The following is a 24,381-nucleotide window of genomic DNA, read 5'->3' as shown; positions in this document are numbered from 1 at the left end:
TCTCTCCCTGGATAAACCTCCAGGCAGGAAATTTTGCACATCAGGCTAATAAAACAACCATAAATCACATATTTATGATCCTCCCAACATATACCTCTCTAAATCATTGTCTCTCTATGTGACGACGGACACGTATGGCAAATACACGTGTCCATTTATGGAGCATTAAAGGGGAAGTTCAACCAAACGTATATATGCATATATATCAAATGTGGGGGAGATTTGTGAAACAGATTGGTCAAAATTTAAAAATGAAATTGAGCAATCCATTCAAAAATTACTTCTATGTGCTGCCCCTCCAGACTGGAACGTGGATCATAACAATTTGTAAGGCCACTGTAGGAGAAATGAATATGTAAATTACGTATTTTTGAATGAAAGACATGGGTTCCTTTGGCCTGCTACCAACATTTGTCACAACAAATATCATTCTTCATAGCTTTTGTACTTTCTCTACATCCTCCTAATTGTGTGACACCATGGTTGTAGAGTTTTCACCAAAAGAGGGCGACACATAGTGTATTATCAATTCATAATTTTTGAAAGGATTGCCAAACTGAGTATTTCATTTGTCTTTTTTTCATTCACTGAATCTCCATGTGTGAATAAACTTTTCCTTTGACTGCATGAGGTTCAACTCAGGGTTTAAATCTATGGACATTTCAAGGACCATTCAAGGACCAATTTGTCATATTCATGGCTCTGACTCTTGATGCAGAAAGAAACTGAAACATTTTATGTGTCAACTACAAACTAAAATGATGGTGTTTGAGTCTTCTTCCCTTCATCATGTTCATTTTCATTTTGTCTACAAACAAATTCCCCAACCCCGACAGAGAATATAGGGGATAAGGGAAAATACACCAAAAACATTTCTCCGACTGGAAAACGTGTTCAAAAGTTCAAAAAGGGGGGGGGGGGGCCTCCCAGGCCCCCCCTCCAGATCTCGGCCGTCGAACGTGCTTTTCACGTTAGCGATACATCGCGCGGAACGTCGAGGGGGGGGGGGGGGCCTAGGCCCCCCGGCCTAGTTAGGGTTAAATGGTGCATGCATGAATATCACATTGCACTGGACTTGACAGAGCTTTCACAAAATCAATTCCAATGCTCCTGAACTGGAAATGCATTTATAAGCCACTATAAATGAGAACATGAGACTTTCCTCTCGACACCATAGGCAGCAGCAGCGGCAATTACGATAATGCAGACACAGATATAAACAATGGCCAGCCAGCCAGCCAGCCAGCCAGCCAGCCCAACATTCCCTGATGAAATTCAAGACAGTTTGTGTCTCAAAATCAGAGCTTCTTTTAGCATCCTGCCCATTCCTCCTCCAGTTGAAAAAAAAAAAGAGAGAAAAAAAAAAAACTGGAGGACAATAAGAAGAGGTTGGGCCGTGAAAACATATCATCTTTCTTTGTGCCATGCTAATCTTATCGGCTCGGCATGTCTCTTTTACAGGCAGTCTGGACACCTTGTCCAAACATCCTTGACACAAAATGCGGGATGTAAGAGAAAGAGAGACAAATATCTGATACCTGCACATCTGCTCCTCTCGCAGATGATATATAGACAGACAGAGAAAGAGAAAAGAGAGGGAGAGATAGAAAAAAAAAATCCATAAAATCTGATACTGTATGCATGCATTGGTTTACATTGGGCTTCTCTGATTCAATATATTAATAAGAAAAAACTTTGGAGCAATTTAGTGCTAGAAAAGCTCACAAAATGTATAACCACAACGATCTCTCCCTTGCATAGTATTCAGACATGCATTTGTATTAAGAGCAAATTAGAAGAGCTGCTAGACAAATTGCCCTACATCGATGTATAAGTACTGAGCCATGATAAAAAATCATGGGCGTACATACTCATCATCGGCTATCATCAGCTTATGTAAGTGGTTGTTGCTGGTATATTAATGCAATCCTTATATTCTCACAAAGAGTATATGTCAAGCCTAGTGTGTGTGTGTGTGTGTGTTATGTGTGTGTGCATGTTAGAAAGTGTGTGCATGTCTTTGTGTGGCATGCCAAAGGTTAAGTTTCCACTTGTTCTCTGTCAGTGGCATCTAGCAGAACTGACAGCTCACTACACAGACACAACCCCACGGGCTAAGAACAGACGAGTCCCAACGGGAGATATTTACGGCTTGGTTTTGTTTGTAACACACACCCTTGAGGCGATCCCTTTCCTCCGATACCTGGCTGCGTGTGGAATGAGATGCTGGTGAAATGTGGGATCAAACATAGCCGCATCCAGGGGGGCCACTTGGGAGCATGAATGAGGGAAACGGCTTCTACCGGGGTAACATTTTTCAATTTCCTCGACTGGAAGCCTGCCCTTTGACAAAAAAATGCAGTCATTGCTAGCAACACACACAAGTTCCAGAAATTGAATTGAATTACTGAAACTGCATCGATCTTAAACTCGAGATACAACGGACAGTTCAAGCACATTTATTTATACATACTATGTCACTTGACATTGATATTATACACATACTAAGCAAAAAAAAAAAAAAAAACACAAACAAACAAACAAACAAAAACAAAACATAAAAAATTAAGCAAGATACAAAATATAATATGAAGTGGATCATGACTAAAAAGTGTGTCAGCATACAATAATATCTACATAAAAGACTATTCTCAATAAGATGTGAAATAGGAAGGAACCACAAAGGCAATTAAATTATATTAAGAGGTGATAACTTGCAAAGTAAATTACACTGAATGATAACTTTTTGCCATTTTATAGATCCAAAGATATTAGCACTTCAGTTACATTCATCATAGTGGTTTCTAAATGATACAGCCTTCAATGACAGCTAGTACCCACAATGAATTCTTGATCATAAATTTCTATGACATAGACATATATGCTAGAAGTGACTGGAAGACAGCATCACATATATTTAATAATTATAAATTTAAGGATTATGTAATTTTCACTGCTAGGAATCTGCTGGAAGTTTTGAGACTGGCATAAGTATTTCTGATACTGGATGCCTTTTACAGAAGAGGTTCAATTCAATTCAATTCATTTATTCATCTCATTTTCGGATAAAACAATACAACAGTATTGGATTTTACAATACACAAAAGGATAATCAATCATTTACATATAACAGTGAAAATGAAAAAAGAGAGCTTGAGAAAAGCCAAAAGGCCTTGTGAAGTAAGTTCCCTTACGATTATGCACAAAATAATTGATTTTTAAGGTACAAAGTGTAGACATGGACAGAAAACCAACAAATACAACAAAACATAACATAACAAAACAAAACAAAACCATAAGACAAATGATATGATAAATTGACTATGACTATGTGTGATTTGCTAGAAGGTATATTTTCAAAAATTTCTTAAATGAGGACAGGCTATTGCGTGAAAAAATATCTCCAGGAATTGAATACCAGATTAACGGAAATTGGTGACGTACGGAGTTTGAAACCAGATTTGTTTTTACTACCCACATATGAAATCTATTGCAATTTCGTGTATTGTATTTATGAATTTCATTATTAGTTGAAAACATACATGAAATATAATGAGGTAACATATCTTTGAAATAATAAAATCCCAAAACAGCAGTATTATAAGTATACAAATCAAATATATTCAAAGTATTAAATTTACGAAAAAGTATTAAATTTACGAAAAAGAGGAGGTTTGACAAAGACTATGTAAAGAGGGCTTTCTCAAGCGCAATGCCAATCCATATACAAGTTGACTTTAGTAAATAGCAAAACTTTCACCAAAATCAGACAAATAAAGACAGGTAAGGAGCTTACAGTTTTCACACCTGTACACAACACAGTGACTTTGGTCTCATCCACATACTGTACAAGTGGATATTTTTGCGCGACTAATTTTTCGCGCTCGGCCAGGTATAGAAGAGTTTCGCGTGCTTTTAATTCCGCGGAATCAATACATCAATTCAACAGGCAAAACTATTTGTGTGCTTTTATTTTTGCTCTAGTTTCTGGTTGTGCAAAATGTGCAAAAATTTCACCACCGCAAAAATGTCCACTTTACACAAATTTTCTCACAGAAATGGACCTGGCGCTGATAACTGCAAAGTTTAACCCTCGACATTTTGCACCACGATTCCGCAACGCGCAAAGATTTTGCCGCGTCGTTTCATCACTTTATTCATTGAAGTCCCCCGCATATTTTGAGACCAAATTTGCAATGTCAGGGTACACCGTTCTGAAATTATGTAATGTTTTGCATATGCATGTCAACCTGAAAACAGCTCAAATTCATGATATCGTGTGCAAATCCAATTATGCAAATTGTGTTTATTTGTTAAATTGACATAAATTAGATTATTTCAACTTCAAATAATTGAAATTAATCATATCGGATGTAGATAAGCTTGAAAAAGTGCCTGCAACAAATTTTTGGGAAAAAACAATAGAAAACAAAAGGTCGAAAAACAATAAAATACATAAGAAGTTAACAAAAAATAAAAAACAAAAGAAATTGACTTCGATCGTGCTTTTTTTTTTTTTTTTTTTACAAGAAAATTGTTAAATGTGTCTTGAGGAATTCTGACACAAAAATTTAGCAATCCTCCAGTCTTTTTAATGGAGTTACAGGTGAAAATATAATTTCATGCATAAATTTGCATAATCAATTTACTAAAAATAGAAAATCAATATTTTCGTATTGTATGACCATGTAATCTTGTAGTTGACATCCGGCTCTATGTTCAGGCAAAATTTTGCCACAATCGCGCCATCGTCAACCGTGATCTGAAGGGGGGGGGGGGGAAATTCACTCATTCACTAATATCTATGATGATAGAGCTCATAAGAGGTGACAGAAAGGACAAGAATTAAGGTGACTTTGCTCATCCTTCTATACACAGATTGATTGTAGTCTTAAAGTGACAGATGTCTGTCATGAAAGTTTGATGTTGTTACACTTCCATAATCTTTACCACTCTTAAAATCCAAACTATGAGTATGGTATCCAAACCACAACTCATGGACATTCCATTAAAGCTGGAGATACAGGATAATAATATTATTTTTGTAAATTTAGCCTTTAGCAGATATCTTCATCTCCTAATTCCAGTGCTGCATCATTAGAAGTATGATTATTTTTTTCTCTTCTTTTACATTTGTAGAAGTAGCATGCTCTGAATAAGTAGTAAAATGAATAGAAGTATCATTAAATTGAGTACTAGGATATGTACAGACAAAGTGTATCCAGGCCGGGAAACAGCATCAAAAAAAAAAAAAAAAAAAAAAAAAAAAAAAAAAAAAAGGAAAAGGGGGGAATCAAGCCGGGAAAATGGCATCAAAAGATGGAGAGAGAGAACCATGAAAACAGCATCATGAGCCAACCATCCTTGAGGAATCAGTTCAGGACTTGGAGGCAAATAGTGAACCAGGCTGGGAAACAGGATCCAAAGATAGAAACAGATACGAAGCAACATCACAAGACAAAAATAGAGACAAGGGTGACCTGGGCCTTCATCAGAATCAATAGATGGTAATGAAAGTGAGTACCACTGGAATCATATTCATTATAAAGCACAGTCCAAATACAGACACTACGGCACCAGCTCAGAATCAATACTAAAAAATAAAGAAGCATTCTATGCTGCAGCTACACACTGTGTATAAATTATGTAAGAAGACACTTAAATGGAAACATGGATACATTTTCAGTGCAAAAACAGAAGAAAAAATGAGGCAACACACTTGCATGGAAGATGTCAGAGTCAGTGGAATGTTACTAACTTATGACAGCTCAGACCCAGTGAATGTCACATTTGTTGGACTGAAAGATGATGAGGGGGAAGTGAACTTATTGTCAAGAAGAAAATCTTTATGAAGAAATCTGTAGATAAATTGGTATTTTAGCTTGGGCAAGACAGCCAGTAGTACAACCACATCAAATATAAGCTAAGAGAAGTTGGGTGGAGGGCAGTCTCTTGATAATGAAGCACAGGGAATCAGCAGTGTCTCTTTCGCTGACATGATTGGTAGGTTTTAGAAGATGTGGTGCACGCAACCTGGAGAAATAGCTGGATTTTGAGGAGAACACTCATTTTGATGCCACACCTAGTCTAGCACATTCACTGAAGAAGTACAGTCAACCTTGCTTAAAGGGGATGGCTTGTAACTGATCAGTGGGAATCAGTGGGAATGCTGGGGGATGATTGTTCCAATTCTGGTGGGATTCATTTAAGAGTACATTATATATCTATTGTTGTGTGAAAATTATTTGCTTCAGGATGGTCTCATATTCAAGTCATGTGCAGTTTAATGTTTCAAGGTTAGCATGCCTGTACAGTGACGGGGCATTGAATAATCACCTAAGTGGAAGGTCTTTTCAAGTTCTCTTTTCTTTATGATTTTAACCCCTCATCTAAGTCAAATTTTCTCTAAAGTGAAGCTATTACTTCAGCCTAAAATTGACTTGACTAAGGCAAAATTGACTGTAATCAGATATTTGGCTCACGGGAGGCATTATGACACGTGACACGCCCCTCGAGGAGGGGTGCAACAATTATCCCAGGCTCCTTAACATGAACTGGAATGAGCAGGTTTCATCCCATATCCTGCATACAATGAGAACCAACAGAAACAATCCACAAGTTCCCGCCCACTACGAGTGACATCCAGGTGTCATCAATAAATCTCAAGAAAGAAATGGAACATGGAAAACGAAACCTGATCAGTGAACCATCAAACACTTCCAGCAGTTGGAAACACCTGTCTGAGAGAGCCTTGACCTCACTATTAGTATTCGACTGCAAGAAGTAGTGGGAGGTAGGTTGCTAAGAAATAGGTGAAAGACCTTGACAAGTGCATGCAGACAGGGGTTGGTGGGTAATGACCTTGGTGGGAAGACTTGTCTAAGAGGGAACAAGATCTCTGTTTAACTTTAGTTGCACAAGGAGATCATTGGAAAGAGAGGACACATTGTACCCTTCCTGATGGAAGGGATGATTTCATCCTCAGCTCGGTTCTTACACCAACAACAATTGAACACAAAATCTTCTTTCTTTTCTCCTCCATTTCATAAATAGGAAATTCACAGAAAGCTTCTTCACAGGTTAAAGGAAGACTTGTGATGCGATGACAACATCCCCTCATCTAATATGCATACACATGGTTGTGACATATTTCAGTTTTTCGAAGGTACATGTGATATCTGAAAAAAAATGATATCCAATACCATTTTCATTTCATGTTCAACATTAATGAAGTTTCTGTCACTAGGAAAGTCCAAATGGAGTCTACTTATCAAAGTCAATTTGAATATGGAGTGGCTGATTACTTCTCCTGCCTATAACAGATATTGAAGTGTGGTGTGGATTACTGTAGGGGAAAAATACCTTAACTCATATTCATGGGATTTGTAATAAATTTGAAAATGTGTGAAGAAAAACAAGCAGAAAAGCAAACACTAATTTAAAAAAAAAAGTAAAATAGTTGATCAACAAATTTTACTCAACTTGGGTACCAAGCTGAATCATATAAGATGGATGACTGAATGAATGACCAGTATGCTTGAGGTTTGTGTTCTCTTCCCTTGTTACATACACGGCTTGAGAATGCCACGGTTTCAGAGTGAATGGCAGCCTGACCTATTGCACTGAAGCTTGAAGAAAGGTTGAGGTAATACTACTCACTGCTCCCTGGAAGGTAAGTTTCATATCCTCTCTTTTGCTTTCATCTGTGTGTGAGTTTCCATGTCATGACACAGTAACACATTCATCAGCAACAGATACTCTATCATGACAAGTGACATATCAACAGCCTGTATTCTATGTCAATTACTTTCATGTGTGTGTGTGTGTGTGTGTGTGTTTATTTTGGTACATGTTGTATGATGGACCACAGCAGGACTTTCACACTGACAAACTACGGCCATATTTCGACCTTGGATTGGATGTCACTGACATGACCAGTACACTATCAAATCACATGGCAAGCCTTAGACATTGAGACATGTAGGCAGTCCAGTATACAGGGTCGAACGTGTCAGCAATTTCAGACACAGGAAAAATTGTTAGAGCCATTGTCTACTGAAACATTCTGTGCCTTTGGGGACATGATGTCGCTCGATAAAGAAATATTCCAGTCAGTCCAAGAAGTCAGATATGTCTATCACCACAGAATGTGCAATTAGTTTACACCTTTGAGATTTGTGACAGAGTGCGATTCAGTATTATTACTGAGTATGTGTGAATACACAGCGAGAGGACCAACTTTATCTAAAAACAAACAAACAAACAAACAAATACCAAAAAGTCACTATTAGTGCCTGAACATAGGTAGAAATGATGAGTATGCACACACTTCACACTCTAAATCATGTAATCATTTCTTATTGAGTAAATCAAAGAAAACTGAGCTTGACTCTTTATGATTTTTTTTTTTTTTTTTTTTTTTTTTTTTTGGGGGGGGGGGGGGATAACAAAATTACCATGACTGGAAAGAACAGTTGAAATTATCACAACAAAAATTGTAAGAGATTGTAATATACACATAACCTCAAGCAAAGAGAACTGAGATTTTATGGTTGTACAGTACTTACATACACATACAGTACAGTACTTAACATATATACATACTATGACAACAAAATGAGGAACAGACTGGCAAATGGAGAGAAGACAAAAAAAAGAAGAAAAAAAGACAGAGTATTATGTGTGGTTTAGTGTGCACATCGAAGAAAATACATGATGGAAAATTCCTCTTTCATGATGCATAAAGATTTATGCAAACTCCTTACTGTATACAAATGTATGTAGTGCAATATTTGTCAATTTGGGTTCCCTTTAAGAGCATTGTTTATAATATTTGCGGCATAGAGTAACAGTTCCCCTAGTAGCAGCTGGGCAGTCACCTGAAAGACTTCAGTTGTTGCTATGATGTTAATTGCTATAATAATCTTCTACTGTATACTAAAAGATGAACTCCACCATCAAAACTGAAATTGCAGGGAGGTTTATGGGGAAAGGGAAGGGTTCATCAAAAGGCATTTAGCATGGAAATATCCATGAAGTTCATTGGACTTGGCTCTACAATAGTTATGTTCAGACAGTGATCCTTAACCTCGAGGATATTAGAAAGCTATCTTCGAGATCATGTTGATGCACTCAAAAGTGACCACGAGATATCGCAGGGTTAGCGCTCTATCCACGAGCCGCAGGGGTCCCCACTAGTAGATACGCATTGTGTGGACATGACAATCAATGAACTTGTAGATAAGCATGACCCCTCTGTGAACCACCCATTCCATTTCCCGAATATAAATACAGTGCCTCTTTTACTGGGGTCACCACGAACTTCTGGTTCCAAGAGGTTCTATCAACGAGTGGGACTCGCTAGTAGTTACCAGGGCAGAAGCGTATCTTTGAGGATAAGCTTTGTCATGTGAGCGCGCGTCATAGCTAAGGTGCCAGAGCTTAACCTCAAAGACAGCTTACCCTCGAGGTTATGGATCACTGTCTGAATGTAAATAATGTTAAAGGACCGCATACCATGGATTGTTCTGTAACTGTGGCATCAATCATATCAGCCCAGGAAGAAGACCTCCTCCAGAACTCTGGACTCCTCCTCGTCTCCGGGATCAGTATCCTCATTGAGCAGTCTCCCGATTTCCCGGATGACGTCATGGGATCGCTGGACAAGATGGGACTTGGTCATGTTGGCGTGGGCAGCTGCATTGGGAATCCCGATCAAGGAGAGAGAAAATACATAAATACTGTCAAACCAGATATGTTTGTGTGTATTTTAGTTTTGCAAATTTTGCGAGCCAAGACGCATGAAATTAAGATACATGCGAAAGTTCTTGTCTACACTATATGCTCTGAACTCCAGTAGCAATTTACAAAAATTTCATGCAGTGAGAAAGGATGTCAGCTTCAATTCGCGAAAATTTCATGCTGTGAAAATATCGTGCTTCACAGTACTCATTCATATACAAACAAAATACCCACTAGGTACATGTTAACACCTTAAAGTTCTGATGAACAATGATCATCCAATCACTATACAGAAAGTATACTCTTGCTTTGAGGAAGTAATGCAATGCTGACCAAGCTATGATTTATAAACAAGTATGTTTCAACAAGACGTACAGTACACACTCACTAATATACACATCCATTGTAATCACTGCTTATCAACTGGCCAGCTGGAGGTGAAAGTAAATCAAAATTCACATTGTCTGGCTATTTCAACAGACAGTCCAGTAACTTTCAAAACTGAACTGACTCTCACAAATGAATTCATTCTCTATCTCTGTCTCTTTCCTGGAAATGTAATCTTGTCCTGACATAATCATGTTCAATTAATACTTTACAAGAATTGGGGTGTCAAGCGTATATCCAATGGCAGATGGGACTAAATAATTTACAAAACAGGGCAAATAATGCCTCCGGCGACACTTCGCGGCGGAGGCATGAAAAGTTTAAAATATATTTTGGAACTAGAAATGTCGCTACGGCGACTGGTGTATGCCTCCGCCATAATGCATGGTTCTCCTAATAGGTCTATAGTACAATGTCTTGACAATGTGTGATGAAAGTTTCACACAATTGGCAAAATATTAAAATGACAGGTTTGCTACAAATGTGCTGAATGTTCACTTTCCTAGAACGAGGTTTAATTGGATTGAATTATTAAAACGTCAGAGTGCAGGTATTTGGGGGAACTGATGATTTTTACTTGACTTTTGACCCTTTTATAAGTTTATGCATTGAGTAATTTTCAAGGTATTGAGAAAAAGTATCATTTCAGTATCAAATGGTAAAATGGTATTATCTAAACCTGGCCTTTGACCTTTGACCTCACAGTTCCAAAGAGAATCACTGTTAGGTAGAACATGCATAAATATGTAAGTTTCATGATAATACCTCGAGTTACTTTTGAGATATGGAGGAAGAAGTGCAATTTAGCACTTTCACTTGACCTTTGACCTTTTGGCAAGAAACTTCCTACAGAATATATATTGGGTTATACATGCATACATCAAGTTAAAAAAAAATCCTTCAGGCATTGCATAAATATAAGGAAAGCAGTGATATTTTGAGGAGTTGACCTTGACCTTTGACCCTTTGACCTTTGACCCATGACCCCAAACTTCCCTAGATAATCACTGCCCATCGGTACATGCATATATACTAAGTTCCATGAAGATACCTTGAACCATTTGCGAGATATGGAGAAAAACATGAAATTTCAACCTTTTTTTCACAAAATAACCTGTGACCTTTGACCTTTGACCCTGTGACCCTAAAATCCAAACAAAGTATTATCCCCCCAGGATATACCCTCATACCAAGTTTGATGCAATACCACCTCACGGTTCTTGAGATATCGACAAAAACAAAACGGGACGGACGTACGGACGGATGGACGACGGACGGACGTACAGACGGACGGACGACCCGAAAACATAATGCCTCCGGCCACTTCGTTGGCGGAGGCATAAAAATCCAAAAGGAATAATAGTGTCCTTGAGTGATTGGTACTCTCAAGTCAAACATTGTGGTTCAAACCCGACTGTCTTGTGACTACAGAAACTTTTTAGGCCATTGGACACGCCTGAAAATCACCATGTACAGCAAACCATGGTATATTGTGAGGAGTCAAATGGCTACACTCACCATGAGGCACTGTGGAAGACACTGATGGTTTGGCTTTCTGCTCCTGGTCTGAGATGTTTTTACGATTAGCAACACCTGTATGACGCCCTCTGGTGTTAGATGGTGGCAAGCTTCTCCTATCTACCTGGCTGTATATGGGTTTCCTTCTTGGACCTGAACCGATGTCATAAGCCTCCCTGACACCTTGTGGTCCAAGCCTATGGCGGGACTGTGGACCAGGTCCTGGTCTTGGTTGGTTCACGAGGTATGGTCTATGCTGTTGGCTCATCCTCACATCTGCTCTGGGTTTGGTTTTATGGAGTTGAGGAGGATGAGATGGGTGAAAGTCTTCTTCTAGTATGGCCGAGATGCTTCCCATTTGCTTTTGAGGCAGGCTATGTCAATGTCAAAGAAGACAAATTTAGATTGCAAACTACACCAGGCATGCCCATTGAAATCTGGTGATGAATGGTGAAATATTCAAGGTCTGTGCAGTACAAATGTCATTTTCTCCCAACAATGAAAGAAGAAAGGCTAATTTCTGTAGAATGGTACTATAAATCTTGAATGAAGCTAACTTCAAGTATAGATATATCCCCTGAAGCAACCCCAGCAGAACATGATGGAAACATTCTAGTCAGATCTTGTACGTAATAAAGTTTGTCTCTTTTATGAATACGGCTAAATCTAGAATATTCCAACAGGCAAATTATACTTTCAGGATAACATTGTGGTCTCTTTTATTTTGTGTTTCAGCAACATGTATGTCATTATACACCTGCCATGCACAGAGGCCAAAAAGTCATCCAACAACTAGAGTGCTGAACATATACTCAGTTGAAATCTACTTATGTCGGTACATCTGATCTGCTTGTGGGAAGAAATCACAGTCAGTAGCTACATGTAATTTTTTAAGGCACTGCTTATAGATATTGAACTCAAAGGAAATGAATACTCTTCAGAAGAACAATGAGAGTACAAGTACAATGACTGTTGTGGTGTCCGTCAAATATAAAGACAACTTTGACATGGCTATGTTGACATCATATATCTAGGCTTACCTGGAAGACTGAGCTCTGTTTGTTGTTACATTACTAGCATCGTGTACATGGGATGCAGACTCTGTGATGTGGTAAGACTGGTGCAGTTGGGATGTTGCCAAATTTGCTGCCACGCGGCTTGGCATTTCTCCTTTGGGCAGAGGGAGGGAGATAGAACACAACAACATATATTATCTGCTGGTAACTTACTGACAAGCAGCCATTTGTTTAAAAAATGGAAAACAAAACAAATAATATGGCACCTGAATTTCACACAGAAGACTATATTTATGCTTCCTAGTGTAACAATTTTGAAGTTACACAATGCTTTTTTTTATGTTGCAAATTTACAGGACCTGAAATACCTTGCTCTGGATATAGAGGCATCAATTCAAATGTGTAACAGATCAGTTCAGAGGGCAAATTGTGTCTTTTCAGTCTGCTCTAATTACTTTTCACTTCATTCAAACCAACTAGATACTGCCCATATGTATCTAAAAAGGCATCATGTGCAAATATGTCTTTCTTTATATAACCTGATGGAATACTTTTAAGGAAAGCAAATTGTTCAAAAACTTCTTGTTTTCAGTTACCTTCTCAACTGATCGTATTACACACTTTGATATCTTTAAAAAACAATCCTAGGTTTCTACTGTTGATGGAGGGTAAAGTGATGTGCTTTTCTACATATCTCTTTATAATACATAGAGAATACAAGTATGACTATAATTGAGACATTTGCTTGACCTTACAGACATACCTGGGTGTCTTCTGTTGATTGGATGATGGAGTGATGCGTATCCCTGAATGTTGTCACCTTCATATCCTCCTTCTGTTTCTGTCCTCATCTGATACCACAGCTCACCATCAACTTCTCCTTGCTCCTCCTCTTCCTCTACAGGATCATAATCTCCATATTCTTTATAGTAATCATCTTCCCGCATCCTGTAATCACCATTTTGAGTGGATGAGATGTGCATGTCTCTTTCTGCGTCTACCGGATGACCTCTGCCATAGTACACCGCATCAGGAGGAGGATAATTCGAGGAAACCTCCTCTCTCTCATTCCAGGCATCAACTATACTCTGTCGCCACGGTGATCTGATCGTCCCCTGCCTCCCGTCAGGTTCTCTCCTCCAATGCCTCTCTGCATGTCCATTCATCCTGTCAACATACATGCCTGTTCTCTGATCTTCCTGCATCTTAGTTCTGTGTTCTCTATGCCTGGTTTCTCTGTCTTGAGGCAGGTGGGTCTGCCTCCCTTCAGCACCTGTTAATAAGAACCTGCCATCATCATAGTGTGCAGCCATCTCCATCCGGCCTAGCTGCTGTTTCTGTGCCTGTATTTCCCTCTGCTTCTGTTGCAGCAACCACTCTTGCTCTGCGAGTTTGTGCTGCAGCCACTCCTGTTCCTTCTGCAGCTTCACCCTCAACAGGCTGAGGTCCTGCTGCCTCGGTCCCAAGGTTCGGGGGTCGGGATAACCTGAAGCTCCTGGCATAGCTTTCTGGGGGGAGTGCACAGTAAGGACCTGTCCGTGTCTGTTATCATCATCATAGGGAACACCTGCAACCTCTCGGTGATGGGGCACTTGCTGACCTCCCTCCTGGCGCCCATAGCTGTGGTGGGTGTCCATCTCTGGAAGGGATGCCCAATGCTGGCTTTGAGAGGCATCTCTGCTGTTGCTCATATTTCTCCTGGATGAACTCTTGGTGGAATCCTTCTCCTCCTGCAGTGGCCGAAAGTCCTCTAAACTGGCTCTGGTACTTGCCACCCCCTTTAGTCCGTCCCCACTTCTTATCAGAGGATGCGAATGGTGATGTTTTGGGGTTTGGGGTTTTGCATTTCCAATTACTGATGGAGATAGCTGGTAAGACATGGCATTCTCACCCCCACTTTTTCTCCCATGGTCTACTTTTAACGTTTCATCAAGTTCTGCATTCTTCGCTGATCTAGATTGGAGGTGATGAGGTCGATGGGTGCTAGATAAGGCTGGAGTGAATTCGCCATCAATGCCCTTTGGCATGTTGTCGTCAACAGATGCTGGTGTCTTGACAGAAATGTTATTTGTTTCTGTCTTCACAGATGATGCAACACTTGAATTGTCTGGAACAGAGTGAAGCTGGACAAAGCCTCCATAAGAATCAGAGTGCCGATCAGACGTGGGAATAATTTGGGTGCTCTCTTTGATGGGCGACCGTCCAGGAGGACTTCGAGAAGCCTGCATAAAAGATTACAGAGGATGCATGTACACAGCATGTCTACAGCATAGATGAATACACGTAAATATTGAACAGATAGATAAATAGTATGAGACAGAGGCAGATGAAAAACAGAATTAAAAAAAAAAAAGACAATGACATGTGATATACAAGGAGAGTGAGATACAGAATACAATCAGAGTTGGACAACATACCTCCTTGGTTGTACTGCTGTGACCTTGTAGTGATCCTATAGGACTCTTCTGTTCCTGAGAGACTCTAGTCTGATACTCAGCGAGGAGCTTTTGGCATTCCAGAAGCTGTAGCTGGAGACGTGGAGAACCATGGCTCAGGAAAAAGAAGTAAAATGTAACTCCACTCCAGGGTAAAAAAGAAAAAGAAAAGGAGTATATTTTCACTCCGTACAAACGACAGGATGCCACACACCTGCAAACTGGCTTGCCTGGAGCAAATAAATTCCACTGCTGGACAAGTGAGAATTAACCCCGTTAAATGTAAAGGACACTTGCCTAAATACCCATTACAGCACATGGCAAGACATCATTTGTCATGCCCTAATTTGCCAGTAAGGATGCAAAACTGCCTCTCCCCCATTAAAAACAAACAAACAAACAAACAAACCGAGATCACAGAGCTATATTGATATGTGTAATGTGGATAGTGCTGTAGTTGCCATTCAAGTAAAGAAACTCTTACTCTTGACCTGAACTCAGTGAAAATGATCATTTTCTTACAAATGAGACCAGTCTTCTGGTGAGCAGACTAGGTGTTCCTGAAACTAGTGAAAGCATTGCTATCTTTAAATTACTGGTAAATGCAAACAGGAAATCCCTGAAATATCAGGCAAAAGAAGTGATGAATGCAGTTATACTATCATGATTTATACATGTAACTGCTCACTGCAGTTACACTCACAGTTGAGTTCATCTATTTTCCACAAGAAACAGAATTACGCATGCATGTCTTTGCATGAAAACAGTAAAAACAAGAGAGTAAATTGTGATCGATGTGTGATGACCACAAGGAGGCATCTATTACAGAACAGAGGAGCAAGATGGCTAACAAAGACCACAAATCAAGACAAAACCAACTACTATGGCAGGGAAAGGATATTTTCTCTCTCTTTCAAGATGTCCACCACCTGGCCTTGCATATCCTTAGCCCTCAAGTCATGTTCTTTCCTCTCTACTTGCAGCTGCTCGATGGCGACTTCCTTCTCTTCTCCAAGTCTGTTGGGGGAGGGGAAGGGTCATCCATAGGACAGATCAAGGGATGAAGGACAGAATCAAGATTATTTTCCAGCATCTTCTTGTTAAGTCATCACCATTATGCCATGATGATAAATCTTATCCATTAGAGTTTCTAATATTCATGTACAAAATGTGTCATTGTCTGCAACAATTCCAAATAGACCACATATTTGCTACTCATGGATAGATCTCATTTGAAGAGCTTACACCTGTAATTCACAAATCTGATTCAGCGATAGTATCTTTTTCAGCAGTTCTGCATCATGCAGACAATCTGCCGCATGCTAATACATGCACACATGCAATTACCACCTAAATATTTTTTTTTCTCAAATAAAATAAACTTACTAAATACATTTGACATATATGAAATAATCTTAGCAAATAAAAGACAAACCCCCACAAAAATATGAGTCTTACTTTGCAAGCTCCCTGATTAGATTGGCAACTCGTTTCTTGTCCTCTGGCCGAAGATCCTTCAGGGATGGGCGCATGAAGGATGAATCTCCTTCAGTATTCTGCAAAGACAGAGAATCATATTCCCAATATATGTAATAAAATATTCATATACAGAAAGAAACGACTGTTTCCCTTTGTCACTGCCTCCCTCTATCTCAAGACTGGCAAAACATTGATGTGCAGATGTACGAGTATGAATATATACGAAAAAGTGAATACAATCCATACATATGTAAAGTAGATATGAACGTACATGATGGAACGTACATTCCATCACATGAACATGAATTTCTGCAACAAGACAACATGTAGTGTGTGTATAACGTACTGTATATGTGGTATATTTCATGGTGTTTTCATTCTTTCAAATTTCGCAAGTTGACTAATACTGCAAAAATAATTAACTCCCTTTACACTTATGCATTGTATATAATCTCAAAGTGGGGAAGTCAGTAACTTTTTTGAAGGGGATAATACTTTTTTCACATTCTGTCAATGTGGTTTTCAACTGCTAAATATTAGATATACTCATGGACTATATGCCATATGCAGCATAGAGGACAAAAAACAAAAACAAAAAAACCTAGATGCAGCTGCATAATCTACCTTCACAGTGTTTTCATCTTTTCACAAGCTACATCATACCTGAGAACTGATGGGTTTCCTCTTGGATGATGGATTACCCCCACCATCCATCTTCCCGTGCGGCTTTGAGGGCATCGTTTTCTGCCTGTGGACTCCCGGTTTGAGGAATCTCTTGGCTGTTTCCTCAGTGGTCAGTCTGGATGCAGTATCTGTGACACCTTTGGAGTGAACAGCAACAGATTTTATTTCATTGATCAAATGCAGAGGAGTTTTTTTGAGATTTTATTCTGTTCCTATTGTCTCTTATATGAAGAACTTGATCACAAACAACTGTCAATTCCTGGCAATTTTAGATATTTGTGATTAAACCAGCTAAAAATAAAAGAAAATATCCAAAAAATAAAGGATTCTTTTCATCATAACTTCAAGAATAATTTTTGTATGCACCTTGTAAGGTTTCATTGGGTAGGCTTTATTTTGTTCTAAAGATCTAATGTTGGACTTACTTTAAAATGTTTGAAAATGGTGCTTAACCTATTTTGTAATCAGACTATACATATAAATTTATCACTAGTACTTTTGTTGTTGTTGTTGCCATGATAGCTTTAAGCATGGTTTTACAATTTGTTTTCATGTTTGCCAGTCCTATTAGTCTAGCATACAAGGAAGTTATTGTAACTTATGTTTTTAGTCAGTTTATGTAAAAACAGTTTTTCATTACCGGTAACCAAAATTATATAGGGCTTTGAATAACAGTATCATTTTTGATCTGCCAAGTGCAGAATATTCTATATATTTCAACAAGACAGGCTACTGTCAACAAATTTATAACACACAATTTTTCTCACTTGACATTCACACTTACATAATCATACTTGCCTGGAGTATGTGGGCACCGAATCAGATAACTAAGCTTTTATCAAGCAAATTTATAAAAACAGGTCATGTATCTTAAAATATGGTACATAATACCGTATGTGCATGTGATACCATCAGTGTTTGCAACTCAAGTCACCGGACACTTATGATTACCTGGAACATGTGCACCTCTCTGAGTCATCTTATCCTGATCAAAGTCTGCATCACTTTCTAAATTTCATATGAAAACAAGCAATAAAGTGATATTGACATTTGGGGAATAAATCTTTACAATCTCAACTCCAAGATTCGGCTGCATCATGAGAAATAGCATCTTCAATTTTCTTGTTTTTAATTTCCTTGTAAATTGACTTTCTGTAAATAATATCATTCTATTAGAGACAGCATACCCTTCCCACACTGACTGAATCCACAACACTTAATAAGTAGCGGTATTGTGGATTCACTGTAGGGTCTAGTTTTATAGCTGTAAGGCCGAGTTTAGGCCCTACCCACAAATATGGTGTATGGTACCGTACCTAATTACTCTAATACTCATTACTGTTTTTAGTCTAGTACTTTACAATTAAGCATGTTAAAAATGCTCAATTTTAGATGTACATAGACATAGAATCAAGTCAAACAGCAGTTAAAAGTAACATCTAACACTGGCAAACACTTAGGCCTAACCATTTTAGTGTTTTGTCTTGCCATTCAGTCTTCAGCAACTGTAACGGTCACAGATGAGATGAGATAGGGCCTACTATTACTGTATGTAGCTGTGCCAATCACAGCAGCACAGTGCTGTCTGAACGTCTGGAGGTAAGGCTGACAGTTTACGTATATCTCTGCTCTGTGAGCTCGCCAGTCATATGTAATCTGGCTGCTGACACGACAGTGCTGTTGACTGAACATCATGACCAACTTCACTTGCACAAAAGCTATTCACCATTCAGTGCGTAACAACCGGTAAAAAGCAGTCCGAAGTGAGGACTGCGTCTTAATTCGCCTGCTAATTTCCAGCTTGAAATCTAGTTTAGCTTGAGGTCATGACATTTTATGAAAATCAAAAGCTTTTTGTGAAGCTTTACTGGTCTTTGCTGCCCTGTTTTGTTTACTGTGAATTTTAAGAGGTATAAAAAAAGGCTGCATCTTTTAAAAGATGATAATAATCATGATAATTCTAAGTTGATTAGGCCATAGCCATAGCCTAGGCCTAACTTTACATAGATTCTACAAAGCTACGAGTGATTCATTAGCTTCAGTGTGTCAAAGAATACTTTTAGGTTGTACCAATCATGGCGCTGTACCAATTGATCACGGGCTCGTATTATACTCTGCTGTGTATCTATGGACTTCATCTAAGGGATCTTTCATGCACCTTGTAACCTCGTGAATAGTTTCAAGTCTAATTTAGAGAGGTTCTGGAGTCAAGACAAGAACAAATACAACCCCGAAGGAATATTTCTTTGTCCATGTTATACTGCACAGCGCCTAACAAAAAGTTATTAATGTCATGTAATGACGACACCGAGGGGCAAATAAGTTAAGTCTAACTTTACGCCCACATCCAAGGTATGTTATCCAAGGTATGTTTGTCCAAGCATTCAAACTGCATCATTTTACAACAGTCCGGGACGTTAACTTTTGTGCTGGGTGAAGAGATTCTACCAATTAATTGCGTCAGTCGTGTCTGCCGTAGAATCTAGTAACGCACGTACACCAACAAGACATTACGCTACGAGTAAGGAGAAAAATGATATTGAACAACTGAAAGAAAAACATTATCCTTGTGTACTGCACAAACCGTCTTTGGTCCAGAAAATGACAGCGTCCGTCCTCTCGTTCATTTCAAAGCGCCCGCCCGTTCGTTCGTCGTATGTGATCGTGCAGCGAGTATGCCAGCTGCTACACTGTCAACGCACTCGTAATCTCTGCTATCGATCCCTCGGTCCTACTAATTGACGCAAACTAATGCAAACTGATGCAAACTGACGCAAACTAATGCAAACTCAATGCAAACTCAATGCAAACTACTAATCATGCAAACTAACGCAAATGACTAATAATGCAAACTAATACAGACCGCTTGCGGTGAAAATTAGGGTTAATTACAGCACCTGGACCTGGCTCTTCCCAGGCCACTCTAGCCCTCTCGAAACAGATGAAGGGTTTGTTTGCAAAAACCGAAAGTCCATTTTTGAAGATTTTGAAGTACGATCTTTGTCTTAAAGTACAAAATAATACCTTTTGAATGATATATTGGTCACTACATATAAAGGTATATTTTTGAAGTTAAAATGGTCAAAAGAAGCAAAAAATTTCTTATTATTCTCTTTATTTTTCTTGACCTTTAATCGCAAATATCTCCATTTGGCAAATATGGACTTATCGGTTTTTGCAAACAAACTCTTCAGATATTCATCAAGCAAATCCATCCTATCGAAGAATGACTAACGTCACGTTTACTTCAATATATCAAGCATCTCACCTCAACAGTCAGCAATAACTACAAAAAAAAAAAGATTGTATTGAAAAATCATCAAATTCATATTTTTTGACCAAACAGATGTCGTTTTGATTTTAGTTTGCTTTCAAAATTCAGAAAAATGTAGAACAGAATGAAGTGTGGAAATACTTTTTTTTTCATAATCTTTTATTGATTCCATATTCAAAACAATTTCGTAACAAATCAAATCACATGTATTACAAAATCCACGATTTATCATGACACAATTATAATGAAATCAAACCAAGCTGTACTTTCAATAGGAACAGTACATTTGTAAAGAATATACAATGCACCAGAGATAGAAAACAACATACACTGTTTACTTACTTTCATTAAAATCAGATCAAGCTGTACTTTCAGCATGACAGTACAATCATTAAAAAAAAAGAAAACTACTAATCACGTCATCAATCTTTCCATACACACAAATGGAATTGATATTCCCTTTAATCACCACCCCCCCCCCCCGGCTCCTCCCCTCCCAACTACCCTTTCCCTCCCTTCCCCCTTCCCCGTGTACATCTGGCTCCGGGTCCTTCCATACTTACTTTCAAATTTTCCCATTTACTGAAATGAATGGTTAAAGTTCCCCTCATTGATGCTGATTTCTTTTCCTCAAATCTATATCCTCTAAAATGCTATTTTTTATTTCATTATATGTAGGCGGCTTTCCATATTCTCTACTTTTAAAAATCAAATATTTAACCAAAATTAAAATATGATTTAGTAATTGGTGTTTTCCTCTATTGCCCTCCTTCCTCTCGAACAGAATTTCTTCCCAAGTACAATTTTTTAAATCAACATCCTCCATCATTTTATCATATAACTTCCCAGATTAATTTCACAAGCTCACAAGTGTAAAATAAATGTTTGTATGTTTCTTCTTTTTCACAAAAAGAGCATAAGTTACTTGCAGCAAAACTGAACCTGAAAAGATGATGATTTGTGTAAACAATACCATGCACCAGTTTGAATTGAAACTCTTGTAATCGGCTATTTAATGTACATTGTCTTGGCCTTAAAAACATATTTTCGATCTCCTTGACAGAAAACCCATAATTTTGTTTAATTCTATCAAAAATCGGTACTGCACTTTCTTTTTCCTTAAGAAATTGCAAATACATTTGTTTCGATCTTAAATTGCTAATGTCAATTGTTTTCCCTCCTATAATAAAATCAGTTTCCAAAATATCTTTTTCTTTTTCTCTCATATTTCTCCTCCAAACCATCGGTATATTTTCATAAATACATCTTAACAAAAAAAAAATATATATATATATATCTTTTACTCCTAACCCTAAATCTCTAAAATATCTATCACATTTCAATTCACCATTTCAATTCACATTTCAATCACATTCTATCACATTTCAATTCACCAAAATTCAATTTACCAAAATACGGACTGTAATGATCGATCATTGATGGCCGAACTACTAATCAATGCAAACTCGAGGCAAACTCCAAGCAGGAAGGTCTCACCCATAGCTCCCCTGCTCCAAGAGGTAAGCACTATTTAGGCACCCGTCCCGCTTCATCATGAATATTCATCAGGCAGTAAGATACTGTACTATATAGTAAATGGCAGAACGCTGGATACGTGCCATAGAATGTAAAAACGTATCGCCGGGAACAATGAAAATCTCGAAAAATTGCATCAACAGGGGATAGGAAATTCTGGCAATCAAGTTGACTATGGAAGAACAAACTTTACTTTTAAAACAATCACAAAATCACAATAACGTTTAAATTGGACCATTCCCGCCACCTAGAAAAAGCTCTTGCTCGTTTTGACCTACCATGTTTTCCTATCTTTTTTTTCTTTTTTAAACAGGGATAGCCATCACAATGACATGCAAATTAGACAAAGTGATGATCATCTCATATTTCTCCAATGTATTCGTTAATAAAATAAAAAAAAAAAGTATACAGTGTATTAATTTGAATGTAACTGTGCCTGACATCATTAGAAACATGTAAATACATATCAACCATATAGCTCTCTTATTTGTGATTTGAATGGAACTTCCTCTTTCTGTTCAATATCACTCTATTCATTACAACCAGCTTAAACAAAAATTTGATTTTGTTTTTGTTTGTTTGTTTGTTTGTTCATCTGAGAAGATGGCTGGATAGCCCATATTCAGCTACGTTAAGCTGGTCTTCCATGGGGTCCAGTTGGATGCGAGGTGGGACCACTTCACCGGGTTAAACACCCTGCTCTTTTGCGATGAATGAATGAAGCGGGATCTTTTGCGTGCATGAGTTGTTACTCTCTCGTGCATGAGTTGTTACTCTCTCATACACGGGACCTCCATTTTATGTCCTATCCAGGGGACAAATTTAGGGATATTTTCACTTTTTGATATGAAAATGAGCTTTCAAGTTAAAATGATTTTTTAAAACTGGAAAGGAATGGGGAAAATATTTCTTCTTGTGTGTATGTGTTGAATATATATGATGAAGGGCCTACTTTTACAATCAATATTCTGTCAAACCTTCAAATGAAACTAAGACTTGGAGTTAAAATTTCAACCCTTTATCATGCTTTAAAATTTGTGTTTCTCTGGAAACTCATCTTTTCTCTTCCATATGTATGTATACCTACATGTGTGTATAATTGTATATATGTATATATATATATATATATATATATATATATATATATATATATATATATATATATGTATATATATATATATATATATATATATATATATATATATATATATATATATATATATATATGTATATATATATATATATATATATATATATATATATATATATATATATAAGTATATATATATGTATGTATATATATATATATATATATATATATATATATATATATATATATATATACATGTATATATATATATATATATATATATATATATATATGCTGTATACGCCGAATATTTCGCGAGGTTTTAATTTTCACGCATTTCGCGAGTCGGGTGCTATTCGCGAAAATTTAGACTCGCAAAATATATGCCGTATACAGTATCTATATATATAAATTTTCCATGTGCTGGACTTCAAATGTTATTATAAGAAGGAGTCTCGAGTACGCCATTTGTAGTTCCTAACAAGTAGGTTTTTATTCACAAAATTTTTGGCCCACCTCGTGCCTTCGTCTAATACAAAATTTTGTGAATAAAAACCTTCTTGTTGGAACTACAAATTGTGTACTCGAGCCTCCTTCTTCTTCTTCTAATAATAATAATAATAATAATGATAACAAAAAAAATATGTACATGTGTACTATACCTTTACTGTATTTACCCCCATAGCCAGAGGCACACATGCACAAACATACATGCATACCAACAATTCATTGGCTTATAAGGGGGTTTTCACACCCTGTCTGACACACAAACATGAGATTTTTTTTTTTCTCTCTCACACGCATACATGCATTCTGGTAAATCTTCAACGGCATGGACCAGCGCAAAACACAGTTGGACCATTGACAGATGGAACATAAGCCACACAAGAACCTCAGTAAAGACGTTGACCTAATTTACTTCATTAAGGGTTTCAAGTGCATTTAGTCTAAGATTGTTGTTTTATTTTCCTGGGGGGCATTTCATGAAGCATTTTGTCCGATAAAGTTGTCGGACAAATTTGCTCTTAGCCAATCAGAGGCAAGGATTTGTGTAGCTTGTAACAGTTTGTCAGAAAAATATCTGACCAAAACGCTTCATGAAATGCCCCCCTGAGCATATTCTTAGATGAAGTTAATTTCTATGAACACTTCTTTCATTCTGCTACAGTATTAGCAGTACTCCATCTATCAAAGTTAACTTGAATGAGGAGCAAAAAAGTA

At 37.7% G+C, this 24,381-nt stretch overlaps 1 protein-coding gene across 1 annotated transcript in view; it reads right to left on the bottom strand.

The window, feature by feature from the left end:
• The window catches only part of LOC140237631 (uncharacterized), a 28,255-nt gene extending 8,332 nt beyond the window's left edge, over positions 1–19,923 (bottom strand). Inside the window, exons 1-10 of the mRNA XM_072317556.1 lie at positions 19,845–19,923; positions 18,212–18,268; positions 17,240–17,397; positions 16,556–16,653; positions 15,999–16,114; positions 15,080–15,198; positions 13,426–14,884; positions 12,687–12,816; positions 11,647–12,020; positions 9,517–9,696 (exon numbers count right to left, since the gene is read on the bottom strand). Of these exons, the coding sequence (XP_072173657.1) occupies positions 9,551–9,696; positions 11,647–12,020; positions 12,687–12,816; positions 13,426–14,884; positions 15,080–15,198; positions 15,999–16,114; positions 16,556–16,653; positions 17,240–17,397; positions 18,212–18,268; positions 19,845–19,887 (2,700 nt within the window). The 5' untranslated portion in view covers positions 19,888–19,923 and the 3' untranslated portion in view covers positions 9,517–9,550. The remainder of the gene's footprint in view (positions 1–9,516; positions 9,697–11,646; positions 12,021–12,686; positions 12,817–13,425; positions 14,885–15,079; positions 15,199–15,998; positions 16,115–16,555; positions 16,654–17,239; positions 17,398–18,211; positions 18,269–19,844) is intronic.
• Between the last annotated feature and the right edge of the window lie 4,458 nt (positions 19,924–24,381).

This window comes from Diadema setosum, chromosome 14 (genome assembly GCF_964275005.1).
Source record: "Diadema setosum chromosome 14, eeDiaSeto1, whole genome shotgun sequence".
Lineage (NCBI taxonomy): Eukaryota > Metazoa > Echinodermata > Echinoidea > Diadematoida > Diadematidae > Diadema > Diadema setosum.
Note: the sequence above shows the minus strand (reverse complement) of the source record. Positions and strands in the feature narration are given on the sequence as shown.